The 26,801-nt window shown below is 39.4% G+C and overlaps 3 protein-coding genes across 3 annotated transcripts; all 3 read right to left on the reverse strand.

Annotated features, from left to right (window-relative positions):
- Window positions 1-612: 612 nt before the first annotated feature.
- On the reverse strand, window positions 613-4,162 carry LOC107380581 (extracellular calcium-sensing receptor-like). The gene is made up of 7 exons (XM_070543260.1): window positions 4,126-4,162; window positions 3,571-3,721; window positions 3,162-3,447; window positions 2,243-3,067; window positions 1,918-2,139; window positions 1,683-1,806; window positions 613-1,511 (listed from the first exon to the last, which is right to left on the reverse strand). The coding sequence occupies exons 1-7, from the start codon at window positions 4,160-4,162 to the stop codon at window positions 613-615; spliced, it is 2,544 nt and encodes an 847-aa protein (XP_070399361.1).
- Window positions 4,163-5,700: 1,538 nt separating this feature from the next.
- On the reverse strand, window positions 5,701-21,306 carry LOC107380580 (vomeronasal type-2 receptor 1). The gene is made up of 14 exons (XM_070543261.1): window positions 21,270-21,306; window positions 20,724-20,779; window positions 20,543-20,617; window positions 17,880-17,963; window positions 15,123-15,300; window positions 14,808-14,837; window positions 14,498-14,698; window positions 12,294-12,394; window positions 10,961-11,040; window positions 8,162-8,432; window positions 7,282-8,082; window positions 6,918-7,148; window positions 6,719-6,842; window positions 5,701-6,614 (listed from the first exon to the last, which is right to left on the reverse strand). The coding sequence occupies exons 1-14, from the start codon at window positions 21,304-21,306 to the stop codon at window positions 5,701-5,703; spliced, it is 3,183 nt and encodes a 1,060-aa protein (XP_070399362.1).
- Window positions 21,307-23,095: 1,789 nt separating this feature from the next.
- Window positions 23,096-26,194, reverse strand: LOC107380579 (extracellular calcium-sensing receptor-like). Its single transcript, XM_054742501.2, has 6 exons — window positions 26,016-26,194; window positions 25,611-25,899; window positions 24,670-25,479; window positions 24,379-24,606; window positions 24,127-24,250; window positions 23,096-24,003 (listed from the first exon to the last, which is right to left on the reverse strand). The coding sequence occupies exons 1-6, from the start codon at window positions 26,189-26,191 to the stop codon at window positions 23,096-23,098; spliced, it is 2,535 nt and encodes an 844-aa protein (XP_054598476.2). The 5' UTR covers window positions 26,192-26,194.
- Between the last annotated feature and the right edge of the window lie 607 nt (window positions 26,195-26,801).

Here is a 26,801-nt window from a genome sequence, read left to right on the forward strand (position 1 = left end):
CCCTTTAGGTTACATTTGCACTCTGCTGTTGGGGGAGCGTCAGACACATTTCATGCCCTTGTATAATGATTGCTTGCAGACATATCAATGCAAAGTAAAAGATTTTTGCTTATTGTGATGTTCTGTATAGCAGAAATGGCAAATACAGAGGAGGATTAAGTGTAGACTGAAACTTAGCATAAAAGAAAATAACTGCAGCAGCAGGACCACAGAAAAACTAAGAAATTGTCATCTTTCTTAGTAAGACATCCTATTACAAGTGTTTAGCATTTAGATACAAACGTGTAGGTTAAGCAAATCAGGTAAGAAATTATACCTTAATTTTAGGGTAGATGAAAATAAATAAATACCAATTAACTAAACAATTTAAAACATGAAGTGCATTTTATTAACTTGCACATGATGCCTTAGTTATTCATAACTTTTTTTTTTGGGGGGGGGGATAAATGTTCAACCGTTACTCCAAACTAAATTACCCATGATTTTATGCACCAAATCTCATTATAAGATCAAAAATAAATAATAAAGTAAAAGAATAAAACAAGTATAATATGTAGTACTGTGTTTTAATTGGACATGTAAGTGATCTTTTTATTTTTTTCATATTTTTTATTAAGTCTTTCCCATAACATGCTTCTTGGTGTTTTTCTCTGGTTTAATCAAAATTATGTAACATTTAGGTGCAAACATACAGATTAATAAACCAAACGCTGAGGACAAAATAGCAAATATCTCTACAGCAACAGTGAACTTCCCAGGAGAGCTGACATATGCTGGGATGAAGGTGATCCACACTGCACAGAATATCAGCATGCTGAAGGTTATCAGCTTGGCTTCATTAAACTTATCGGGCAACTTTCTTGCAAGGAATGCTAGAACCAAGCTAATTACTGCAAGGACCCCTATGTATCCCAGCACTGCATAAAAGGCCACCTCAGACCCGGTGTTACACTCTAACACAATCTTTTTGTTGCTGTATCGAAAAACCTTATCAGGGAGAGGAGGTCTGAATTTCAACCACAACACACATATGACTATTTGAATCAGAGTGCAAGAGCTGACTATCACCCTTTGCTGTGCAGGGCCAAACTTTATAGCAACTTTGTTGCTGGGCTGTGTGACTTTGAATGCAGTTACAACAACAATTGTTTTCCCCAAAATGCAAGAAATGCAGAGTGCAAACGTCAAACCGAACGTTGTGCGGCGCAGCATGCATGTCCAGACTGTAGGTCTGCCGATGAAAGTGAGAGGGCAAAGAAAACACAGGAAAAGAGAAAACAGCAAGAAGCAGCTCAGCTCAGCGTTGCTGGCCTTGATGACAGGAGTTTCTCTGTAGTGGATGAAAACCATCACGGTAACCAGTGACAGGAAGGCCCCCAGGATGGATACAATGGTGAGAGCTATTCCCATTGGCTCATGATAAGTCAGAAACTCAATTTTCTTTGGAACACACTCATCTTTTCTCTGATTAGACCAGTATTCCTGCAGACAGGGCGTGCACTCTGCTGCACCTGTTAAAGAAATTATGGTGAAACTCAAATCAGAATGACTTATTTACATTTTAAATATATATTTTAAGTTCAGGGATTTAAAAAATGTCAATAAAATATTTTCATGTCAAAATAATGACATGTCAGACTCTGTTTTAACTTTCTCATGCCAACCGTGTCAGGTCGGACTACCTGTAGAGTTGGCTATAGTTCCGTCTGCACATGGAATACAATCAAAACAGCATGTGGGCTTCCCCTTCATTTGAGCTTTCCTGGTTCCTTTTTTACAAACATCAGAGCAAACTGATGTTGGGACCTGAAGAATAAAAAAGTTGTTTAATCTATCAAAGTATATCAGAATATTTCATATTTAGTACGTTAACATGAGTACCAACGTTGAAATAAAAGACAGAAGGATAAAACTTACATTTTTTCCTGTCCTCCACACAATCCTTTCTTCCTGAATGCTGAGCCTATATTCACCATTTGCAGAGGAGGCAAAATGACCAAGTGTCACGTGTCGCACCTGCCCGTTTTCCAGCTGCCAGTTGATAATATCATAGGAAGCAGGAGGATCGCCATTTTCATCAAAAAACACGTAATCCCCAAACTTATTCATGAACTTTACTCTTTGCAAGTGATAGGTGACCTGCAGAAAAGGAAACTGCCTTTTAGATACTGGGATGCACTTTCTTCACATCTATCTCTAGACGGTCACAAACACTGCAGACTTCATGTCCACCGTTTCTCACCTCTTTAGGTTGAATGTCAGATATATCCACACAGGGCCTGGCTGCTTCTTCTCCTGCAGCTTTGCAGAAAACAAGCTGATGAAGAGCATGTGCAATGGCATAAACAGCTTTATACACATTATAAGTCACTCTGAGCTCCGAGACATTAAAGAAGACATCCTGGGAGTTCAGTAATGTCTCATTGCCGCTGCAGGTTCCTTTTGTTTTATCAGCACTTGCATCAATCTCAGGTGAAACAGGTCTGCAGCCAACAATTATTTCCCAGAATTCCTTCACAAAAGCTGCATTTGGATCTTTATATGGACTAATAGCAGTGAGAAAAGGATTTAGATTTGGAATAGCCATCTTCTGCACCACAAATCCCAGTGCTCCACCAAAAGCTTGGTACATTTCAGGGGTAGAAGGCTGAGGAGCAGTTATCCAGGCTTCACTAGCAAGCCACTGTATTCCTGTAATGTTGTGTTTCACCACCTCTTTCATCAAAGGAGAGAAGTCACCTTCAGCACTGAACGCCAAAATTACTTTTACAGATGATTGTTCAATCATCGCAACAACTTTTAGAATTTTATCTGCTGGGTACGTTCGAAGAACGGTTCCAACAAAAGCAATGCAAACCCCGAACTTTTTAACCTCCTGTGTGAAGGCCAGCACGCCGTTTCGTCCATAATCGTTGTCTGAGTGTATGGCTCCAATCCACTCCCAGCCAAAGTGTTTAACTAGAGCTGCCAAAGCTTTTGCCTGGAAATAATCACTGGGAATGGTTCGAAAAAAGGTAGGAAACCTTGCTCTGTTACTGAGACAGGCACATGTGGAAAAATAGCTCACCTGGAAAAGAAACCATAAAACAAGATTCAATGCAAGGCAACATCTCCTTCATTTACATTATTACATATTCCACATCAAAAAAATAAATGTTTACTATTGGCATTCGAAATGGTCCAAGAGTTCCCGCGACAGCCAGGGACTGAGACGATCCTGCCTCGGCTATGACAGCCGACACAGTTGGAGGGCAACCTGATGGTGTTTCCACCTCCCTTGGTGTATTGACCAGAGTTAATGCAGTTCGTAAAGTATGAGTAGGAGATGAACAAGAGTTAAGGATTCTGTAGCCTAGAGATATGTTTGGAAGAAGACCATCGTCTTTGTTGATTTCTTCTATTGCAAACATCATCATTTGGGTCCATCGAAAAGCTCTCAGATCAAACCTGAAGAAATTTGGGGACACCAATTGTAACTGAGGTGATAAAAGTACATATCTACCCTAAATGAGAAACAAAATACCACAGTAAAGATACACTTCTGCAAAAGCCTGAGACAACTTAACTTACAATGCACACACAATTTCAGGAGGTTCTCCTTGAAACGACGCAATGCTGCCTATCTCTTTGTTAAAAACTGGAAAAATTCCCCCAATCATAATGTCACCCTCTTTAACCAAACCCGGCATGTGGAATTTACCAAGGAGTTTACAGCCACTGGCTGTGTTCATGCAGAGAACACACAGAAAGAGAAGACAAATACTTTGCATGATTGTGCTGCGTTGTCAAAATGAGACGAGCACACAGCTCTTAAGACGCAGCGCACTTCATCGATTGTTCATTGATTCCCATGAGGAACAGTCGTATTAGACTGGTTGCATTAACACAAATGTTAAGTGATTTTTAATAAGAAGTATGTTTTAACATAATTAAAGAGATACATTAAATACAATAATAAAATATGAATAGCATTAAATCATATTAAATAGATATTTCTGGACCCAATGACCCTTTACAGGGTCAACGAAAGGCCACCCAGCCCCTATTGCCTCCTGTGGCCAGAATATTTAACTTCAGAGCTGCCATCTGCTCTGTTGGACTTAGAAAATAATTGATCTGACATACCTGGTGCTGCAGTCTGGTTCCAGCACGTTCCCTGCATGTTTTTGATCATGAAAAGTGTCAAAGTGTTAATTTAGTGATGAGTCACTCATGCAGAATCTAATGAAGGCTGAGGAGACATGCCAACTGTTAGATTAAGATGTTAAAAAGACGAATGCACAGCAGAGATATAAGTTTTGCTTTTGGTTCTACAAACGGACACGAGGGGTGCTAAAAGCAAGCCAACGTTGTGATGCTATCTGTGGGGAAAAAAATTACTGGGTAAAATAATAGAACCATCAGAATAACAATTCTGGGAGATAAAGATAAAGCAACCATATTTGCTTTTTTGATCAGTTATTTTATTGATACATTAAAATGGAATTAAAGGACATGCACACATAAGAAAAGTCAGGAATCAAGGACAACGTGAGATCTATAGAACTAAAGATTTACACTTTAAATTATGAAACCAGTCAAAATGACTGCCTTGGGTGTTCTAGTGTCTAGATCTGATGGTGTTCAAGGTATCGTATGTAGGAAAGATCAGGGCTCTAGCTAATCCAACATGCCACTAAGCTCTTAGTTTATTCTATGGTCATCACCTGCAACACCCGTCTAACTGGTCTAGTAATTATTTACTTTGGTGCCCAAATCATGGTTTGTCGCTTTTTTTGTTACTTCTACAATTTTCTACATGAGTTGGTTGGTTATGATCATGTGGGTATTTTAAAGCCAACCAGTTATCCATGTTTTAATTTAAAAAAAACAGCAGTAATTGTATTTCACTGCTGTCCATTTTTCTAAGCAATACAATAATTTGCATGGCTGTTGCCAGTTATGGATCAGCGCTAGAAGATTCTAGTTGACAAACAAAGACGAGTTACACAGATAAGCAGATTAGTTGTATTATCTGATGTTGGCACTCAGGTGTTTTACAATTAGAAGTACTTACTACACTTATTATGGTAACATGTCTCCGGAAAACATGTAGCGTTAGAGGAAGTGTTGTTTGCTTTCTGTTATAATTCTGAACGACTCACTGTTGACTCATTATTCATGTAATATCAAGTTGTTGAGAGACCTGTAGAGTCGACTCTTTGCATCCATTTCACTGTTAGCATTGTTAGCTCAATGTTAGCCTCTAGGCTGCTTCACTTGATATTAGAGTAAAACAAAAGGATTTTGTGGCTTCTTAGGGTTGCAGGAAATTACTTCTGGGTCACTCTGCTTTACTGGCTTCAGTTCTTTAAACAGCTCTGGAGCTTTTTCCTGGCTGGTATCAAATTACAAATACTAGGCTGCAGCGTTAACTATCGGTAAAATGGACAAACTCAGAGTGTAAACAGTAACTACGTCACACTTGGGTTTTTTCAAAAGGAGAAAAACTGACAACGTCGGCTCAGAATGAAATCTGTTTCAGCATAACCTTACGTGAGACATTAGATTGTTTTGTGTTTTTTCCCAGTGGATTTCTTACATATTGTACCTTTAATATATATATTAACAAACCACAAAATGCTATTAAAAAAATTAATTATTTGACAAATTATGCTGTAAAGATTTCCTTCCACCATAGGATCAGTTTGGAGATACAGATTACATTGTACTTGGTGGCATTTTTCCCAGTAAATGTTTTTTTGAGTTTTGGTCGGGCTTCAGAATAACAATGTAGCATTTAGGAGCAAAAATGCAAAGCAACAGGCCGAAGCTGGAGGCCAGAATAGCAAATATCTCTACAGCCACTGTGAATTTGCCAGGAGAGCTGACGTAGACTGGGATGAAGGTGATCCACACTGCACAGAATATCAGCATGCTGAATGTGATCAGTTTGGCTTCATTAAAGCTGTCTGGCAGCTTTCTAGCCAAAAAGGCAAGAATAAAACACAAAACAGCAAGAAGTCCAATATAACCTAGAACAGCCCAGAATCCAACAGCAGAACCAGGATTGCACTCTAAAATGATTTTGTCTTTATAGTAATGCATATTCAATTGTGGGAATGGGGGGTTAATTGTTAGCCAAAGAGTACAGATCACAACTTGTATGAGGGTTAAAATAAGAATGCACAGCTTCTGCTGTGCCGGTCCAAACCATTTCATCACATTTCTGCCTGGAAGTCTTGCCTTGAAGGCCATTAGGACCACCATTGTTTTCCCCAGAACACAGGAGATACAGAGGACAAAGGTGATGCTGAATGCCGTGTGACGCAGCATGCAGGACCACTGAGTGGGTCGACCGATGAAGGTCAGGGAGCACAGGAAGCATAGTTTTAATGAAAACAAAAGCAGAAAGCTCAACTCAGAGTTATTTGCTCGTACAATGGGGGTTTCCTTATGAGTAAAAAACATTATTGATATCAAAAGGGACAACAACACACCAACGGTGCTCAATCCAGTCAGAAGTGACCCCATGAGCTCATGGTGGGAAAGGTATTCGGTACATTTTGGAAGACATTTGTCTTTGTTTTCATTTGGCCAAAATTCGGGCGGACAGATGAAACAGTCAATGGAATCTGTAACGATCACAAATGATGCATTAATGCAGCTTTTGTATTTGTTATTTATGTTTTTGTTGCATTTATCATAAAAATAATCTCTGTGGGAAATCTTCACTTACCTGTCTTATTACTAACTGTCCCTTCAGGGCACTCAATGCAATCGAAGCAGCATACAGGTTTATTTCTATTGAGAGCTTTCCGCGTCCCTGGTGGACACGGTTCTCTGCAAACAGACTTTGGCACCTGAGCAGACAAAATTTAAAAATTCGGTTTTAAAAGAATTTCTTGCTTTAAAATGCTCAAAATTATACTTTATACCTGATGGCTGTTGCCACCCCAAACTATCTTTGTGTCTTCTTTTAGTTTTAATCCCCCGCCTTCTTGTAGAGAATCATCAAATTCACCAATCTGTATTATATGAACAGAGCCGTCATCTTCAATCTGCCAGTTGACAAGGTCATAAAGGGCCACCGAGTCACCATTTTCATCAAAGAAAACTTTGAGCCCATTTTTTGTTATGAAGTTCACGTGTTTTAAGTTTTCCCACACCTTTAAAAACACAAGACACCAATTTTAGTCTAGGCACTAAAATAAAATAACGACAGCATTTTGCATTAGACAAAACAAATTGATATTTTTATTTAAGTGTATGTTGTCTTTTTGTAAAAATCCCACAACTTACTAATTTAGGTTGGACGTCATTCTTGGTCACACATGGCTTTCCTGTGGAAGGATTTAAGCCGTTTTGACACTGCAGTAGTGCATCCAGGGCATGTGCAACAGCGTACACAGCTTGGTATACATTATTCTCCACTCTGAATGTCACATCAGTGTATACAGTAGAAACTCTCCGTAGATCTTCTGCACCAGTACAGACATTAGAGGTTTGGGATGAAGAGAAGCTGCATTTAAAGACCTTCTCCCAAAACTTTCTAATTATAGCACTTTGAGGTTCATCTGATGGTTTTAGGCTCAGCAAGAATTCACCAAGTCCTTGTATAGGTGCATCAGGAAGGGCAAAGCCCACCACTCCCTGTAAGATGTGCTTTCTCCCAACAGAAAATAGGTCTTTCTGTGTTACCCAAACTTCACTGCCAACCCACTGCTTTCCAGTTATTTTATAGTTCTCCATTTCTGACAAAAAGGATCTGACGTCGTATGAGGGCATTAACAGCAGCACCACACTTGACGAGGAGTTCGACAGCGTTTCCACTAGAACTTCAAAACTTCTCTGAGATGTCTGAGAGAACATCAGGCTGAACTCCACACATATTCCCATCTTCTTTGCCTTCTTAACAAAGGCCGCTGTACCTTCTTCTGTATATGTTCCGAAGGAATATATGATCCCCACCCAGCGCCAGTCAAAGAATTTCATGAGCTGCACGAGAGCTGTGCTTTGAAAGCTGTCACTTGGAACGGTTCTGAAGAACGTTGGGTATCGCTTTTTGTCGCTTAAACAGGCACATGTAGAAAAGTGACTCAGCTTTGAAAAAATAAAATAAAAACACATTAAGACAAAAAAGGTGCATACATTTAAAAAGAGCTGAGTATATTCTTATCACCTGTGGTACAGATAGAGCGCCTATTATGGTGTTAATGCCGTCACTCACGCTGGAGGATGAGTGACCTAAAACGGCCAGACTCCCACTACTGCAGACCCGTGAGCCAGTTTCAGTCACAGCCTCAACCGCTGCTCGAATCAGGTTGTCAGTCCCACATCCACTGAACACTTTATAACCCAGTTTTACTCCAGGGAGGAGCATGGGATCCCGGTTAATCTCCTCCACTGTAAAAATCATCGTCCTGGCAAGCTTCAGTTCTCTTTCACTCAAGCTGCAAACAGTGTAAAGTATAACCAGATCATTTTACAGAGAAAGCACAAAATAATAAGCAGAAATTGCACATTGCAGTTTGAGTTAATTCACTTACGTTTGACAATATGAATAAGGGACTGCCCGGTAGTCATTATCTATCAGTGTCTGGGTATTCATCAGAGAGAAAACTCCAGCGATGTTAAGATCCCCTTCTTTAGCAAATTCTAAAAATCCTGTCCTCCCAATCAATTCACATGTTTGGTTTTCTGACTTTATCCTAACAAGCAGGGTTAACAGGATTATGGTAAGCCAGCCCATCATAAGCCACCCTGCCCTTCACTGCAGCCACAGTGCTCCATGATGTGGATTTTATAGGTTTCAACTACAGTAAGAAGCCATCCCCAGACAATCCTCAAGTCTCAAAGCTTGCTGTGGTTTCGTGCATTATTGAATCAGATTGCATTTACAAACACTCGCAAGAAAATTAAAAAAATGAGGCTTTTTGGGAGACTTCACATTAGTAGGGTAAATATGTTGTATAGAAATGTTTTAAATGCTCTTAGATGTATAAAAATAATAAATACAATTTCCTGTTTACAGATAAATGTATGAAAATCCTTTCTGAACACAGAAATATTATTTTAGCCTGTCTGTCTGTCTGTCTTACAGCAACGTAAAAAACTTTACGTTGCTCCTACTGGTTGAGAGTGGAATTACAGCTGCCATAAACAACTCTGCCACAGCTTGCTGTAGCAAGCGCTAACAACTAGCTTATGCTAACATGAGCCAACAAACACTATAATAAGCCACAAAGTAAAAAGATCCACACTGTTGGGCAAAAAATATTACTGCTTACAAGTCCAGTAGTAACAAAGCCAGGTCAAAAGCAGTCGGTGATTTTGTAGCCTCCTCCACCTCCCTCTAAGGACTGTAGATCACGCAGATGTTCACTCTGGTGTTAGGTCTCTGCTTTGCCTCTAAAGACATTACTCTTGTAGCATCATGAATGTCCTGTTTTTGACCTAAAGGTCATGATTTGCTGCGTCTGCTCGAGCAGAGACATAAAGTCTCCGACAGGCAAATCTACATGAGATAGTGGCCAAGGTCTTTCATGCACTCTGCTCAACTGAACTGCTTCACCTTTGTTACCAAGCGAAGACGAAGGACTATTTTGATAAATACATAATCAACAACTTTGTTAATTACCAGTAATAATGTGAGCCGAATGTTCAATCAATCTGTGAAATGACAATGTTATTACTTGATATTGTAATCCTGTGATCAGTAGTATTTTACAAGTAATTATAATCTTGGACATTTGCACTAGACACTAATGACACGTAATGCTAAAGTCACATGACATATTTCCTTTTGTCTGATCCAATCAGAAACTTCGTTTCTGGGGCTGGGCGGGGTTATCTGTGGTGTTTGTATAAACCCTCTTTTGCATGTCAAATTCTGATTCGCCAATAAACCAAAATATGACAGTTATAAAAACTATCCCACGCCACCTTTTCTTTAGTTAAAGCGTTCTAGAGAAGTCTCGGACCGGCCATCCGGACTTCCTCTTCAGCCAAAAAGAACCTCGACAAGCTGGATAAAATCTGTTGCAAGTTACACCTGACCGCAACGGTTCCTTCAGAATAAAAGCTGAAGCTCACAACCCCTTCAGGGTCTCGGAGACGCCAGTGATAACCTGTCGTGATCTGGAAGCATTCCCAGACTAGTTTGGTCGGCACCGCTGATTTTCTACCGGCTTCGGTTCCAAGGAGGGCCCACGAGGACCTCGCCATTCTGGATCTAATGGAGGCTTCCCCTGGGTACGTAGACCGACAGATGGCGTTTCATGTGTGTTATAAATCTCCTACTAAAGTTTAGAGCGAAACATTCACTCCCACTCAGACCTAACTGCTTCTCCGGATCTGCTGGTTCTGAATAACATTACACACACACACACACACACACACACACACACACACACACACACACACACACACACACACACACACACACACACACACACACACACACACACACACACACACACACACACACACACACACACACACACACACACACCATCATTCATCTCGTCTCTCTCCACCTTAGTTCCATCAGTACACAGAGTGTTTAAAGTTAGACTTGTTTAAATTGTGTAGAAATAAATTTCTTAACTATTTTAAACCTGACTCTTTCTTTCCTTGGAGTTAATATGAAGTGTCGCTTAATCCCTGCAATAAAAACTTTTGATCTTCTGGTTAAAATAGTCAAAGATCCATCAGATTGATATTTCATATTTCTATAGAACCTCGCATTTTATGAAACATAAAGTAAGATGTAAACGACCCATTCTTTACACTCTCTTACTTTTACTTTCAGGCTCTGCCATGATGCTAACAGAGAGCACAAAATTATTCCTCTTCTCTTTCATCTTGTACTTTTTATTGACAGTCAGCAAAGTGAAAAAGCTAACGTTTAGTCTTTATATTAGCACAGTAGTCAGCTATTGCCGTAAAGCAGGTAGATGCCTCCCACTAGTGTTCCTACCCGAACCACAAAACTTTTAAGTGCAGAACCACTTGAACCAGTTTGAAAGCAATAGCTGAACTCTCTTTTGCACATTTGATCTGTTGTAGATGCAGAACAAAGTTTTACAAACAGCTGCTACACACCGGGGTTAGAAAGAAAATCAAGACCAAGCTCATTCTATAGGCTGAGGTACAAACCACATCACCCAATCACAAAACCACTTTAATCGGTTCACTCAGTCACAAAGTCACACATAAATAGTTGCTAGGTGCAGGCAGGGAAGACTTTCTGCTTCAGGATAGTTTGCTCGTTGCTGCTTCCGGGTGGACAAAGTCAGGAAGGACACTCACTGGATTTGTAACGCCTCTGATGTTCCCGTGTGTGTTACGTTGAGGCTTGGCACACATACACTGTGGCTTTTGGACACACTCTTTGTAAATATATGTATGTAATGAAAATGTAAATACATACATATACTTGTGTGGCTTGCTAAACCTGATCCTGTCTCCTGCTGGACATTTTTGGAAGTGGCAGAAAGTGTGGGACTCCATTTTCAGCATAACAGCAATTTTGCATGAAGACCCCTGAGACATGCCTTGTATAAATGCAAAACAAAAAAAACTTGTATTTAACAGTTGTTTGCTATATCACACCGCATAGTTTTATTCTGAGTGCTGAAAAGGGTTCATTACAAATGTTTGTTGTTTTCCCTGCAATAAATGTATTTTTTTTCCACTCGCATATACATATATATATATATATATATATATATATATATATATATATATATATATATATATATATTTTGTGTACTTTCAGGTTCAGTGTGCTAACACAGTATGATAAAACAAAGAAATGACTCTAAATTCACATAGGTAAGGTTGTGCTGAAAAGAATGATACCAAACAAAGCATAAACAATAAAATATAGAGTGAAATATGATGGTGAACAATAAAACTTGTCAAAATGGCTAATACCACAGACTCCAGAGAGTTAACGTGGTGAAAATAAAAATTGTGTTGTTTTAATGGGACTCAACTATGTACATGTATGTACAACTATGTACAGTCTGACTTGTATATTGTTTGTCAAAAGTGTCAAGTAAAAAAGTACAAATGCTTCTTTGGGTATCTATACTTCACCGGAGTGATTCTCTATTAGCGGCCTTTTTATTTCTTTCCGACATTTTTTACACAATTATCTGTACTTTCTACTCCTTGCACTTCAACATTCCTGTTACTCCTATCACTTCATCATACTTGAACTACTGCAACTCTCTGTTCATTTGTCTGAGTAAAACCTCCCTGAACCATCAACAGGTGGTTCAGAGTGCTTGTGGCTAGCTTCCGACCAAATCCTCCAAACACACCCATGGCACCTCCTCTTCCAGCTTCACTGCCTGCCAGTCAACTTTAGGATTACCTTCAAGATCCTGGTTCTGGTCTTTAGGGCCTTACATGGACAAGCACCATCCTACGATGGTGATCTTCTCAGTCCCTACACCCCAAAAGGGCCCTGGGGTCCAGTGACCAAACCCTACTTGTTGTACAGCGTGCCAGACTAAAGACCAAAGGTGACAGATCATTTGCTTTGTGGCCCCTTACTCTGGAACTCTCTCACCCTGAGCCTGAGATCAGTGGACTCAGTGGTATCCTTCAAAAAGCAGCTGAAGACTCACCAGCTCCCTCCCCTAACATCATCCCTTATGGAGCACCCCCCCCACCCCCCAACCCCCAACCCCCACCCCCCTCCCGGTCCCGACAACCATCTTAACGAGATGGACCGCAAAAAGAAATTCCGCTTAGGGCACTCACGTGGCCAGCACCGGGCCTATGAATGTGTCATGTGGTTTTTTTGCTCTGACTGGCCCTAACGCTGTCCAATAGAATGCAGAGACAACTGTACATTTCAGCCCATGACTGGGTGGCATCAATGGCTCATGGCCAGACTATATATTTACATGTATAGGATGGGCTCCGGACCATAGTTTAGGCACCGACCTGTTTAGATTGATGGTTCACCAACCATGTAAAACTCTAATTTTAGTCTGAATGCTCTGATTTTATATACATTTGTTTTGCTTCTGATTATTATAATTGTCCAGTAGGGGTGTAACTGGTTGGAGTGAGATATTTGTACTGGGGTAAACATGGAATAGAATGCAGTAGCCATAGATAATCGCCATTCCTTCTGGAAGGGAGTGCATGTCTCTCTTTCTTCTTTCATATCTGAAGTCTGGTGAGCTAGGCACCTGAGGTGGTTGCAGTGAAATCTAAAAGGATCATAATTTGCGTGCTTTCAAACAGTCCTGTCTGGGTTTTAAAAGCAGCACCAGGCATTGTGAAAAACATCACCACCAACAAAAAAAATAAGCATTTTGTGAATGTTTGTTTTATTTTATTCTGTTGACCAAACCATCATCAATCCATGAACCCAAAACTGAGATCTGTACCACACCGAGGCGTTTGCATGCTGTTGTACCCCTAAGGGTCAGTCACAGTTCACAACATGGCGACTTTATCTACAAAAGGGTATCCTATGCTAATGCTACTTGTAACAATTTTTTTAATTAAATCAATCAATGATTGAATAATAATTATCTATCTATCTATCTTCTATCTATCTATCTATCTATCTATCTATCTATCTATCTATCTATCCATCCATCTATCCATCCATCTATCCATCCATCTATCCATCCATCTATCCATCCATCCATCCATCCATCCATCTATCTATCTATCCATCCATCTATCTATCCATCCATCCATCTATCCATCTATCCATCTATCTATCTATCTATCTATCCATCTTCTGTCTATCTATCTATCATCTATCTATCTATCATCTATCTATCTATCTATCTATCTATCTATCTATCTATCTATCTATCTATCTATCTATCTATCTATCTATAAAAAAATATATATATAAACTGTGTGTGTGTGTGTGTGTGTGTGTGTGTGTGTGTGTGTGTGTGTGTGTGTAAAACATGAAAAGAAGAAGCCAAATTAAACTGTTTATTTCACTTTTACTTAGTACATTTACATTTAAATGTTCTCATATCCTGATTCAGTCATATTAACCTGTTAATCTTGAATAGAAGTACATACTTTGTTGGTGTCCTTGAGTTTTGCTGGCATGTCACCAGTTGTAGATGAAAAACAAAACTCAAGAAGTTCAGTTTTGTCAGGATGAATTGTAACAAAGATGGAATGAAGATAAACACACAATACAAAGAAACCACAAGCTCTATGTGCTCTAAAAAAACCCAGGACCTCGTCACGGACCCACTACACTCCTCCACATGGATGTTTCTAGGCCAGGGTTTCAAGTTGCTAGAGGTAAAAGCAACAATAAAAGTCACCCAGAGAAACAACATGGGAATAGACAGAGCTCTGTACAGGCGTTGAAAGGAAAAATAGATTTTCATGATAGTATGTAGAAACTTACAGACAATTAAAACATGTGTAGTTTTTCTCAGGGGACAGAAAAGATAAACAATCCATCCCAGACACTCAGCTGGACAATGACCTAATGTGGATGGTGACAAACCGTGCATAATCAAGGTGAAAAGCATCACCAGTGTAGAGTTGATGTTATGAACAGGAATCACCGTGTTTGATATTTTTACTCTTCTTCTGTAGATTGCGAACATCAGTGCTGCTGCCAGGAAAAACCTTCCAACACATTTGGTGGAGACTGACGACTCTAAATTCTTTATTTTCTCTTTCCAAACTGGACATTTGAAGGTTTCTGTGAACAAGAGAGAAAATGGTCATCTAACTGATTGAAGGCATGAAAGAGGACTCGTCTTGTAATGATTGATGTGCGTTCTGATTTTACCTGTGTGTGTAAAATGTACGTTTGAACTGTATGTTGGATTTGACCTCATCTATGGAGGAAATAAAGACATGTCAGGTCATCAACAGTAATCACAGCCATTCAAATGCATTGTTGTGTCCTTAAAAAAAATATCTTCTTTCTCTTTGGTTCTCTTCTCTTTTTTATGAGATTTCCTCTGTTGGTTCTTTTTCATTCCATTGAAAAAATAATGGCCTCATACAAACCTGTGCAATGCAGACTCTGGAGAAAGATTTGGTTGATAGTTCAGAGGAGACAGATTTAACTCCATTGCCAGACAACATGAAGATATAGCATCCTGAACATGCATGTCTACACTCGGCATTTTGCAGGATTTTCATCTCATTGCACGGCTTAAAAATCCTTATGCAGTGTATCGATTTCCAGTGATGCACAACAACAACAACAACAACAACGGTAGTTTTGTGAGTAAACCAAGCAGATGATAAATTCACATCTCTCTTAGTCAACACTGTGCTGTTATTAGAGTTCATCTGAGAAAAAATGATAAAAAAGATAACAAAAGATAAATGCACTTGATGTTTTGGTGATTTTGCATTTGACATTTAATTGTATTTAAGCGTGTCACCTTAGAAGTCACTTACCTGCGTTTTGAGTGAAAGATAAGTGGTTTTAGACCGGAAACACACCCTAAACTGCAGAACTTCACATTTGCACGTGTGTGTGCTTTCAGCAGTGTGCTGACATCTTTGCATCAGGTTCACACATGGGTGAAAGTGTGTGCAGTCCAACAGCACTGTGGAAATGAGAAAATCATCTATTGAGAATCTCTCGTGTGTCGGAGACTTTTCATGGTCAGCATCCATTTCAGAGGATCTAAAATTACAAACATTATTTCATGATTTTTTTTTCATCTGTCATAAACTCTGTCTCATCCATGTTGTCAGCATCATAACAATCAGTTAGCAGTTAGGAACGAACGCTGTTATTTCGGATGGGCATTTTCAAATGCAACAGCACAAGAGAAGCATACTAACACTGCAGGATGGAGATCGACTCTGTGAGTACAACAGAAGCACCAGAATACGGCATCAACCATTTATGTGTAATTACAAACCAATGAGCTAGAATTGTTTCTGACTCCATAATCTCCTCCCAGGGCTTTAGTAATAGTCCTTAAAATGCTCTCCTAATTGGATAAATACACCCAAGTAATTCCTGCAAATTGAAATTACAGCCTAAATACCCTGAAAAGCCACACGGGGATCACCAACATAGCAGAGCACGTAAATAAGTGAGTTACATGAAGAAAATGTGACAAAAAAGAAGAACAAAATGAGTATCTAGCAGCCGTATACTCACCTTTCACATGTGAGTGTTTGTTTTGCTTTGTCACTTTTATAAGTGACCAAACTTTTACATGTTTCTTCATTTTGTTGCTTCTGAGGATTTGCTGTACACAGGTCCAGGCTAAGCCAAGGGCCAGATGACAAGATCCATGTGAGCAGAGTAAAGAAGACTAATGTCGCTGCTGTCATTGCAGAGCTTTGCCCTTGGTGGACACCTTCCCATTAAGGATGTGGCTTTATATCTTCTTCTGCACCTGAGGTGTAGGAGGCACCTTGGTGGATGGTTCTCAGTGGAACATTTTTTTTTCTGTTTATCAGAGGCTTACAAATCGCATTGCATATAGAATCAAATGATTGACTTAATGAACATGTTTGGCATCGTGTGTTGAAAATTCTTACAATTTTCATTTGTGCTTTGGCAATTTTTTTTTTTTCATGTCCAAGCACTCTGTTTTTTCAACTGGTTTGTTTGTCTAGCATTAGCATCCGGCAGCACTTGCGAGGTGATGTCAGCTATTTCATGTCACATTGAAAAATTGACTTAGCCATCTTGATGTTGCACTTGGAGAAGTTGTTGACGATTTATCATCCAGGAAACAGAAGAATACATCTTGGCTGGCAGAAGCTAACCGCTAGCATTAGCAACTCCACAACACGGCACAACTTCTTCAGGCTTGTGTTATTTGCGGAGATAAAACATCAACGTTGCAGAGCAAACAGAGTCCCTAGAAGAGTTGTGTTTCTATTAGCCAATCCAAGGCAAAATGTCCAAATATCAGGAAATAATAATCGAAATCTGTCCATTTTCTGCTAGGGGTATTAATATTGCGACTTTTCGTGCTCTGCATTTTATTTATTTATTTATTTCTACTCTGTACGGAAGAGGATTAGAGCCACTGACAAGAAAATAAAAGAAAAGGAGAATTCTTACTTTTTTCTAAGAATTCTGACTTTTAATCTCGGAATTCTGACAGGGAATTCAGGGGGAAAAAAGTCAGAATTCTCTTTCTTTTCTTTTTTTTCTTTTCAGTGGCCCTAATCCTCTTCCGTACCTCTGACTTTACAGAGGGAACTGACCTTTGTTTAATACAAATTTTCTTTTGGTGAGGACAATTTAACATCCAACTCTCCTGAACTTCTTCACATCATTCATCTATCTATCTATCTATCTATCTATCTATCTATCTATCTATCTATCTATCTATCTATCTATCTATCTATCTATCTATCTATCTATCTATCTATCATCAGCAGTAAAGAGTTACAGGAACTTTTAATTATAATTAATTTTAATGTTTTAAATTTCCATCTAGGGGTGGGAAATATCATGTCATTAATAATATTACCAGTTATTATTTCCCGCCAAGAAATAATCTATCATGTTAAGCTAACTTCATGATATAATTGCATCCACTAAATAGAGGATTGTGTTCATTTGGGTCATCAGCATGAAGTTATTGAAGTTATCAAAGCAAACATGGCTGGAATCAGTTTTACCTGTAATCTGTGTCTCTAAGTGTGTGTGCTGCTGTAATGAGTGGATGTCCCCACTGTGGGACGAATAACATTTACTCTATTCTATTATATTAATGCATGTCAGCCAGTAAGGAAAAATGTTTGAGAAATTTTGGTCTTTCCAGGCTTCCATACCAGTAACCTGGTTATGGAGGAGGGGTTCGACTCACAAACAGGAAAAATGCACTGGTGAAGCGGTGAATTAAAATACTAGGATTCCTAATGTTTTAATTCACTGCGTCACCTACTAATGTTGGAGAGGGAACGTGTGGGTGAGCCACCACGGTAGGAAGCCCAGCTGGCTGTGAGCGAGAGTAGCGAGCGATCTGTGGCTGATGAGTGAAAACAAAAGAAAAATGTTCGGGACTGAAGCTCCGTCAGCATCGGCTGGCGACGCCGCCGCTCCGCCCGTCTCACAACCAGAGCGGAAAACACACATCGGCTTGGATTATTTAGACGGGATTCTGTGTGTGAAATAACACCAGTGAAATTATTACTTAAGCGTTTTTTGTGTGCATGTTGTTCAGTAGCTAATGTTATAATTAATATCATCTGTTTTTTTCCGTAAGCCCTACACACTGTGTGTGATGTGTTTGGGGAGATTGGAGGTGTGGCGTGAGAGCGTGTGAAGAGGGTCAAATGCGTGCGTCTCACGCTCAGTGCGTGAGAGTTGGCAGCTCTGCACACACACACACACACACACACACACACACACACACACACACACACACACACACACACACACACACACTTATGATTAATTCTACATCCTGAAACAGGAGCTTGAGTGTGTTTTTCCACAGAAAACTTCTGTCGAGACATTAATTCTCTTGGTGGAGTTAGGAAAAGGAAATGCACGTAGCCTACATTCAGCCTTGATAGCGTGTAGTAAACATAAACAAAATTAAAGCAACTTTCCTGCTAAAAATATGAACATTAAAATAAATGTTTAATATTTTAGAGGCATTCTTCATAACCAAAATTGCTCTTTAAACATTATGTTTGTGTTGAAGAATGATATATTCTGGAAATCCAAGCTCGGAGGTCAAAAGGTCATTATTAATTGCACTGGAATTAGTGTGATGCAGATTGAAAATTGGATTTGTGTAGCAGATGGTGGTCTTGTTGTTTGTTTAGATCACTTTGCAGAGCTACAAATGATTAGTTTTCTTTGTAAATAAATTGTATTTAAAAATTTCAAAAAATGTCTGAATTGTATAATAATACATTTTTTCTTCATAGCAGAATGTGAATAATGTTTGTTCTCGCTAACCTCTTTACAAACTCTTGCTCTGAACCAGAACTTGTTTTATCTCCGGTTCTATTCTTCTGAACATGCCCGACGTGTTGGCTGAAGAAGAATAGAACCAGAGTTAAAACAAGTTCTGGTTCGGAGCAAGAGTTTATAAAGAGGTTAGAGAGATCCAGCTTTTATTTTGGTAACCAACTTCCACTTATTGGTAAGCAAATTTGCATATTAGCTAAATGTTTAAGTACCAGCTAAATGTTTATTAACGATGTTATTTGGCTCCACACTATATTTTATATTTTTGGGTCAGACTTAAATATTTACTTCCCAAATACTGATTTTGCAAACTAAATGTTTTGCTCCAAAATAAACATTTAGCTGGGATCTAAATATTTTTTTCGGAAAATAAATATTTAATTTACAAATTAAATGTTTAATTTACAAATTAAATGTTTACTTTACAAATTAAATATTTAGTTCCAAAATAAATATTTAGTTAGTGAATTCAATATTTATTTTACAAACTAAACATTTAGATCAGACCTAAATATTTAGTTTGCAAAATAAATATTTAACTATAAATTAAATATTTAACTTGCTAACTAAATATTTATTTGGAAACTTTAACATTCATAAATGTATAAATAACATGGTGAAAATATGACTTTGAAAAAGTGAACTCCCAAATTTTTCTCTTATGATATGCTAAATAACCAAAAATATTGCTGTTAGATTATGACTGTTTGACTTTACAAATGGCACCCCATAGGGCATTGCCTGGCTTTTCTGAATAATGTAATGCAACATTTCTGTATAAGGTGAAAGATTGTGGAATGCCATCAACAGGGAATTTGAAGAATCAACTTCACTTGCTATATTTAAAAAATTTATAAAATCTAATGTATTTAGTAATTATGAAAAGGTGAATTATAATGTCAAAGATTAGACATGATACTATTAAAGTGACTGAGGTTATATTGTGTTTGTTTGACGGATAATTTTATTTCGTAAAAAGGGTCAGAAATTATAAGATTTTTTCTTCTATCTGCTCCTTTTCATTCAAATGTTTTTTTCTTTTTTTTCAATATGTTAATGTATGTTGTTTTTGTTTGTGTTTATTTTATACATTTAGACTGAAATAAAAGATTAATATACCGTATATATATATATATATGCTGGTTACCCCCACAGTCCAGCAACATGGGCCTTATAAGTGTGTGTGTGTGTGTGTGTGTGTGTGTGTGTGTGTGTGTGTGTGTGTGTGTGTGTGTGTGTGTGAGTGTGTGAAAGAGAGAGAGAGCATGTATGTGTGAATGCTTAGCTGTTTGTCTCAACTGTGCATGTGTTCACCTTGTGGTGGACTGGTAGCTTTGTCCCAGGTGCATCTCACCTGCGGCCCCCTCTTAGTCAAACTGCGGCCATAAACTCTGAAGGGGTTTCTTCAGTAGCTCCTTACTGACAAGGAGTGAATTTTGTTGAATTAAGGTGTTTTCACAAGTCATGAGGCGATGCATCTGCATGTTTGTTAGAATTATTTCCTTCAAAAGTAGCTTTTTAAAGTTCTAATCAATAAAAATGGGGTCAATAGACCATTCTGATATTTGTAAAGTGAGGCATCTGATTAAGGAAATCTGTTATTTTGTGAATGTGTTGTCTTCATACCTGATTTCTAGTTTCTCCTGTCATGGCTTGACCACCAGGAAGGTGTTCACGATTCTTGAAAGTGAGAATTCGGTTCTACTTCAGAAACACGATTAATTAGAAAGAGAGATCTTATTTTTAGTATGAAAACTCCCAGAGTGGAATTTCTGTTTTTTGGTGGATTTTGTTGATTTATTTTTGCCATACAACGTAGCAGTTTAATGAGATTGCCTAAAGACAGCAGATGTGGCTCTGAGGCTATATGGCAAAAAAAAAAAAAGGACAACAAGAAAAAGATACATCAAAACATTGTAATGAATCAACATGTTATGACAAGGTTGTTGACTAAAACTCCCCTAATTTTTCTGCTTGAAGGAACATGCCACCTGTTATTCATATTGTCTTGTAGAAGGATATAGCAATATGTTGCTATGTTTCATCTCTAGAGACTGTTTGTAATCCTGCTGCTGCTGGCCTGTCCCAGTGGGGACTCTCCGCTGGGTAATAAAGCCATGTGTGTAACAGATGGGGACCTTTTTACTTTTCTTTTTTTCTGTGTGATGATGATGATGATGATGATGATGATGATGATGATGATGATGGTGTGTGTGTGTGTGTGGTTTATTGATGTTTTGTAAACTTTTTTTCTTCCTATGATCACATTTGGACTGTGAAATACAACTGAATTTGTTAAACAAGTAAATAACACAATAATCATATATTTCATTAATGTGTGGGTAAGCCAAACATGGGATGAGGATCAGCACCTCCAAATCTGAGACCATGGTTCTCGACCGGAAAAGGGTGGCTTGCCAACTCCGGGTTGGGAGAGAGGTCCTACCTCAAGTGGAGGAGTTTAAGTATCTCGGGGTCTTGTTCACGAGTGAGGGTAGGAGGGATCGGGAGATCGACAGGCGGATTGGTTCGGCGTCTGCAGTGATGCGGACGCTGAGCCGATCTGTCGTGGTGAGCTGAGCCAGAAAGCCAGGCTCTCGATTTACCTACGTCCCAATCCTCACCTATGGTCACGAGCTTTGGGTAATGGCCGAAAGAACGAGATCACGGATACAAGCGGCCGAACTGAGTTTCCTCCGTAGGGTGGCCGGGCTCAGCCTTAGAGATAGGGTGAGGAGCTCGGACATTCAGGAGGGACTTGAAGTAGAACTGCTGCTCCTCCGGATCGAAAGAAGTCAGTTGAGGTGGTTTGGGCATCTGGTCAGGATGCCTCCTGGACGCCTCCCTGGGGAGGTGTTTCGGGCATGTCCTGCCGGCAGGAGGCCCCCGGGTCGACCCAGAACACGTTGGAGAGGTTACATCTCCAATCTGGTCCGGGAATGCCTTGGGGTCCTGCCGGAGGAGCTGGTGGAGGTGGCCAGGGAGAGGACGGTCTGGAGCTCCCTAGTTGGGATGCTGCCCCCGCGACCCGGACCCGGACCCGGATAAGCGGAGGAAGACGACGATAAGCCAAACATGCTAATCAGTGATTGTTAGAGGGAAAAAATAAACCAATCCCTTCTCCTCATTCATTTGATTCCATAAAATGGATCTATTTAATTGAACACGTTTTGTACATAATCTATGATTCATTTTTATACTCACTAACATTTGAGGTGCTAAACTTATACTCATAGAGCTGTTAAAATAAATATATAAAAAAGAAAATGTGTCTAATCTCATTTTTAAACGGTTTAAAAGGGAAGTAGAAACCTACCTAGTTCATTATCTGGCCAAAACCAACTAAATGTATGCAACAGCCTTAGAAAAAAAGAGCGTGTAAAATTCAAGTTTTCATTTATTTTCAATTCAGTTTATTTATATAGCGCCAGATCACAGCAAGGGTCGTCTCAAGGCACTTTACTACGTAAAACCTTCCAACTGAGTTCAGACTGAGGCTGAGGGCCGGCGTTGAACAGAGAATGAAACTTGTTCTTGTTTAGTGTTGCAGGGAATAAGTCACTGGTCCGTCGTAGCGCCGCACATGTAAACAAATATTTAGCATTAAGAGTTGCCAGTTTAGCTAAAGAACTTTTGGTCCATAGAAACAGACATGCGTGGACATGCAAACGCTACACAGAAAGTTCCCATTTTGTGTTGAGCTTGAAACCTTCCATAAGGCAACACTAATGTGAACCGTACCACCATGCAGCCTAGACGGGATTCACACCTCCATTTTCCTAGTGGAGTTTGAATGTTCCTGCGGGATATGCCTGAAAAGATTTTCTGTCATTCTTCCACAGTTATAGAACAAACAAGTTCCGTGGCTATTCTAAAGTCACAGAAGAAGAATGCATGCTTATATGACTCCATTGCGAAGATTATCTCCCTCCAACCAAAAAAATGAGAAATGACGCTGTATTGGATTCATAATGTTCATAAAAATGCCAAAAATGATAAATGTGTGCTAAATGAGCAGTTTATTGGACTTTTAGTCACAGCATGAAATGTAAACAATTTTAGAAAACAAACTGTAATTTAATCGTGATGCAAATAGTGCAACAATTGTAAAACAAATGAAATGCTCATTTTAACTACATATGTGAAATATGAGTGAAATCTGAGTTTTTATGGTATATATTAGTATTGGGAGCCTTTTCCCATTATGTGTCTCTTAGTGTTTTGCTCTGGCTTAATCAGAATGATGTAACATTTGGGCAGAAAGATGCAAAACAGGAGTCCATAACTTGAAGCCAGAATTGCAAATATCTCCACAGCATCAGCAAACTTCCCAGGAGAGCTGACGTATGCTGGGATGAAGGCGAGCCACACTGTGCAGAATATCAGCATGCTGAAAGTGATGAATTTAGCTTCGTTGAAGTTGTCGGGTAGCTTCCGAGCCAGAAAAGCAAGTACAAAGCACAACACAGCTAGAAGTCCAATGTAACCCAACGCAGCGCCAAACCCGAAGACCGTACCAAGATCGCACTGCAGGATGACACGGTCTTTATACAGCATCATGTTCATAAAAGGGAAAGGCGGACTTGTGATTAGCCAAAGTATGCTAATCAAAACCTGTATGAGGGTTAAGGCCAGAACGACGAGCCTCTGCTGTGCAAGCCCAAACCATTTCATCACATTACTGCCTGGAATTGTAGCCTTGAAGGCTATTAAAACCACAATAGTCTTTCCCAGAACACAGGAGATGCAGAGTACAAAGGTGATGCCAAACGCCGTGTGTCGCAGCATGCAGGACCAATCTGTGGGCCGGCCAATAAAGGTCAGAGAACACAGGAAACACAGAGTCAAGGAGAAGAGCAGCAGGAAGCTCAGCTCAGAGTTGTTTGCTCGTACTAGTGGGGTGTCTATGTGGCAGTAGAAAACTAGGGTTGTGATCATGGTTAGAAAAATCCCCAGCAGAGCAAACAGTGCCAGTAGGGTCCCCAATTTTTCCTCATATGCCAGAAACTCTGTTGGTTTTAGGATGCAGGCATCTCTGTGTTGGTTAGACCAGTACTCCGGAGGGCATTTCAAACACTGTGGTGACTCTGTAACATAAAATTAGAAATATTATTTAAAACAATAAGTTATGGTAACAATGAACTAGGACTTCTCAGGCTGAAAATCATTGATTTTTTTTCCAGATTTCTGAATTTATTTATTTTATTCACCAGTTAAATTGGTTATTTGTCCCTCTGGACAGAGAACACAGTCGTAACAACAGGCTGGTTTTCCTTTCTGGAGGACCTTAAATGTTCCCGGGAGACATTTCTCGCTGCAGACTGACACCGGTACCTTATACACACAAAAATAATCTCATGATAGCTGCATAAAAGAAGCTTTACTAAAAAACTAAATGCTAAATAAATGAAACTCAATACATTTTAATGCAATTGTTAGAAAAGCATTTCTCTCTGGTTTACCTCAGTCAAGTCATTACCCCAGACGACTGGGATGCTGTTCAGAATAAACTGATGATCATCTGGAAGCGAAGCATCAAAAATGCCAACAGTTTCTCCGTTTAGTGTTCCTTTGTTTGTTATTTGTAAATTAACAAGTTCGTATCTTGCTGGTGAGTCACCATTATTGTCAAAATAAACTCTTTCTCCATCCACAGTGGTGAAATTCACGGAGGCGAGATATTGCAGCACCTAGGAAATAAAAGTGATTAATATTCCTGATCTTATTTTATCACAATAAACGGAATTTCTCACCGGCAACGGCTGCGTGTGTTTGGGATCATAACAGTTCCCTTTAGAGGGTGTCCCACTACCATCACATTTCATCAGATTATCCAGAGCATGAGCCACAGCGTAGACGGACTTGTAGACATTTTTAGAAAATCTCTGCTCGGAAAAATCAGTGAACTGTGAATTAATTGTTTGCAAGCTCTCAAGGCTGCTGCATGGCTTTCTTTTTGTGTTCACAGTGCCGTTCAGAGAGCATTCAAACACATCTTCCCAGAAATCTCTGACAAACGGGCTGTTGGGGAACTGTGAGGGGTGGAGCTGCATCAGATACTGCTCCAGCCCTGGGATGTTGGCTCTGGCAACCGTGAAGCCAAGCGAGCCCAGAAGGATGGCGTACCCTTCGCTGTCTGTCAGCGAGGGATCTGTGATCCAGGCGTCGCTGCCGATCCACTGCAGTCTTGTTATGTTCTCTTTGTACAACTCAGCAGCCAGTAGTTTAATTTCCCTGTGAGTCATGAAAGCCATAATCACCTTGGAAGTGGACCGCTTGATGACCTGTATTACTCTGTCTAGAACATGTGGTGGATCCGACGAGGAAAATGCCACAGAGTACTCAATACACACGCCATGATCCTCTGCAGCTTGGATGAATGCTGCGATGCCATTCATGCCGTATTCATTACTAACAGCAACTGCCCCGACCCAGGTCCAGCCAAAGTATTTGACCAGCTTTGCCAGAGCTTTGCTTTGGTAGTAATCGCTGGGGATGGTTCTGAAAAAACTAGGGTACTCCCTTCGATTGCTCAGGCAAGCACAGGTAGCAAAATGACTGATCTATAATAAAATATTGAATATTTCATTTGAGGTGTATGAGAACATGTCAAAAGATGTTTAAATTGTTTGTGCAGAAATCTTACAAAGCACAATGACTGGAAAAGCTAATGGACCCTTTAATTTGGACTTACCACCGGTATCTGAAACCTTCCAACGACCTGTGCAAAGGCAATAGTTGGGCTTGATCCCGAGTGCCCTATGATAGCTTGCACTGTTTCAGATTTTGTGCAGAAATCATCATTTATTTCTCCTCTCAGTCCACTTACAAGAGCCAGCGCAGCTCTCAGTATGTCCATTGTCCCACAGTTGTTGTAAATCTTGTAGCCAAGTCTGACACCTGGCAGGATTTCAGGGTTTTTGTTGATTTCATTTATAGCAAAAATCATTGTTTGAGCAAATTTGAGTTCTCTCAAATTGAAACTGTAAATAAAAGCAACAGAATGTTATCTGCAGCTCAACAGTGTGAATACATGGCATGATAAATCAGTTAACAATGATATTGATCAGCAATAGTGTCAAACACCAGACAGCCTTACTTGTTGCATTTTCTGATTTCTGGAACAGACTGAAATGAGTTGGTGGAATAATCCTGGTCCGTGCGAAATGAAAAAATGCCTCCAATAATGAGGTCACCATCCTGAGCTAGTTCAGGTTGTTGTGCCGAGCCCTGAAGTCGACATACAGACCTTCCTTTTCCCATCAGGAAAACCATAAGGAAAAGCTCCAACGGTGACATAGTTCTCCTCAGCGAGTCAACAGTCCGACGTGTCACAGCAGGACTTTATACATACTGCATTCACGCCGGGCTGGGTGTGTTTGTTTCAGCAAAACATAACCTCAGGCAACCAGAATAAACAACCAAATAAGATTTGATTTGGCCCACAGTTTTTTTTTTCATTTTAATTTAATTTTGTACAAAACAAGAAACAAAAACCGTTTCACTCTATAATATACAATATTTAATAGAAATGTGTCTTTTGGATACGGTTAATATAGAATATTGGAAATAGACATAACACAAAATAAATATATTAAACATCTTTGGTGTGTTCTTGCTGTGTTGAAATTCTAATTCCATCTTTTAGTTTTTTTTTTAAACACAGAAAGGTTTTATTTACTTGCAATGTTTCGTTTGCGGCTGCAAACTTCATCAGGCTGACTGGCTGCCTGACGACGTTTGCAGCCCCAAACGAAACGTTGCAGGTAAATAAAACCTTTATGTGTTTTAAAAAGAACTAAAATATGAAATATATTAAAATTAGGGATTCAAATATGGCTACTTATTGGCCTAACATTGTTATTTAATGATAAAATGACATTAA

This window comes from Nothobranchius furzeri, chromosome 13 (assembly GCF_043380555.1).
Source record: "Nothobranchius furzeri strain GRZ-AD chromosome 13, NfurGRZ-RIMD1, whole genome shotgun sequence".
Classification (NCBI taxonomy): domain Eukaryota; kingdom Metazoa; phylum Chordata; class Actinopteri; order Cyprinodontiformes; family Nothobranchiidae; genus Nothobranchius; species Nothobranchius furzeri.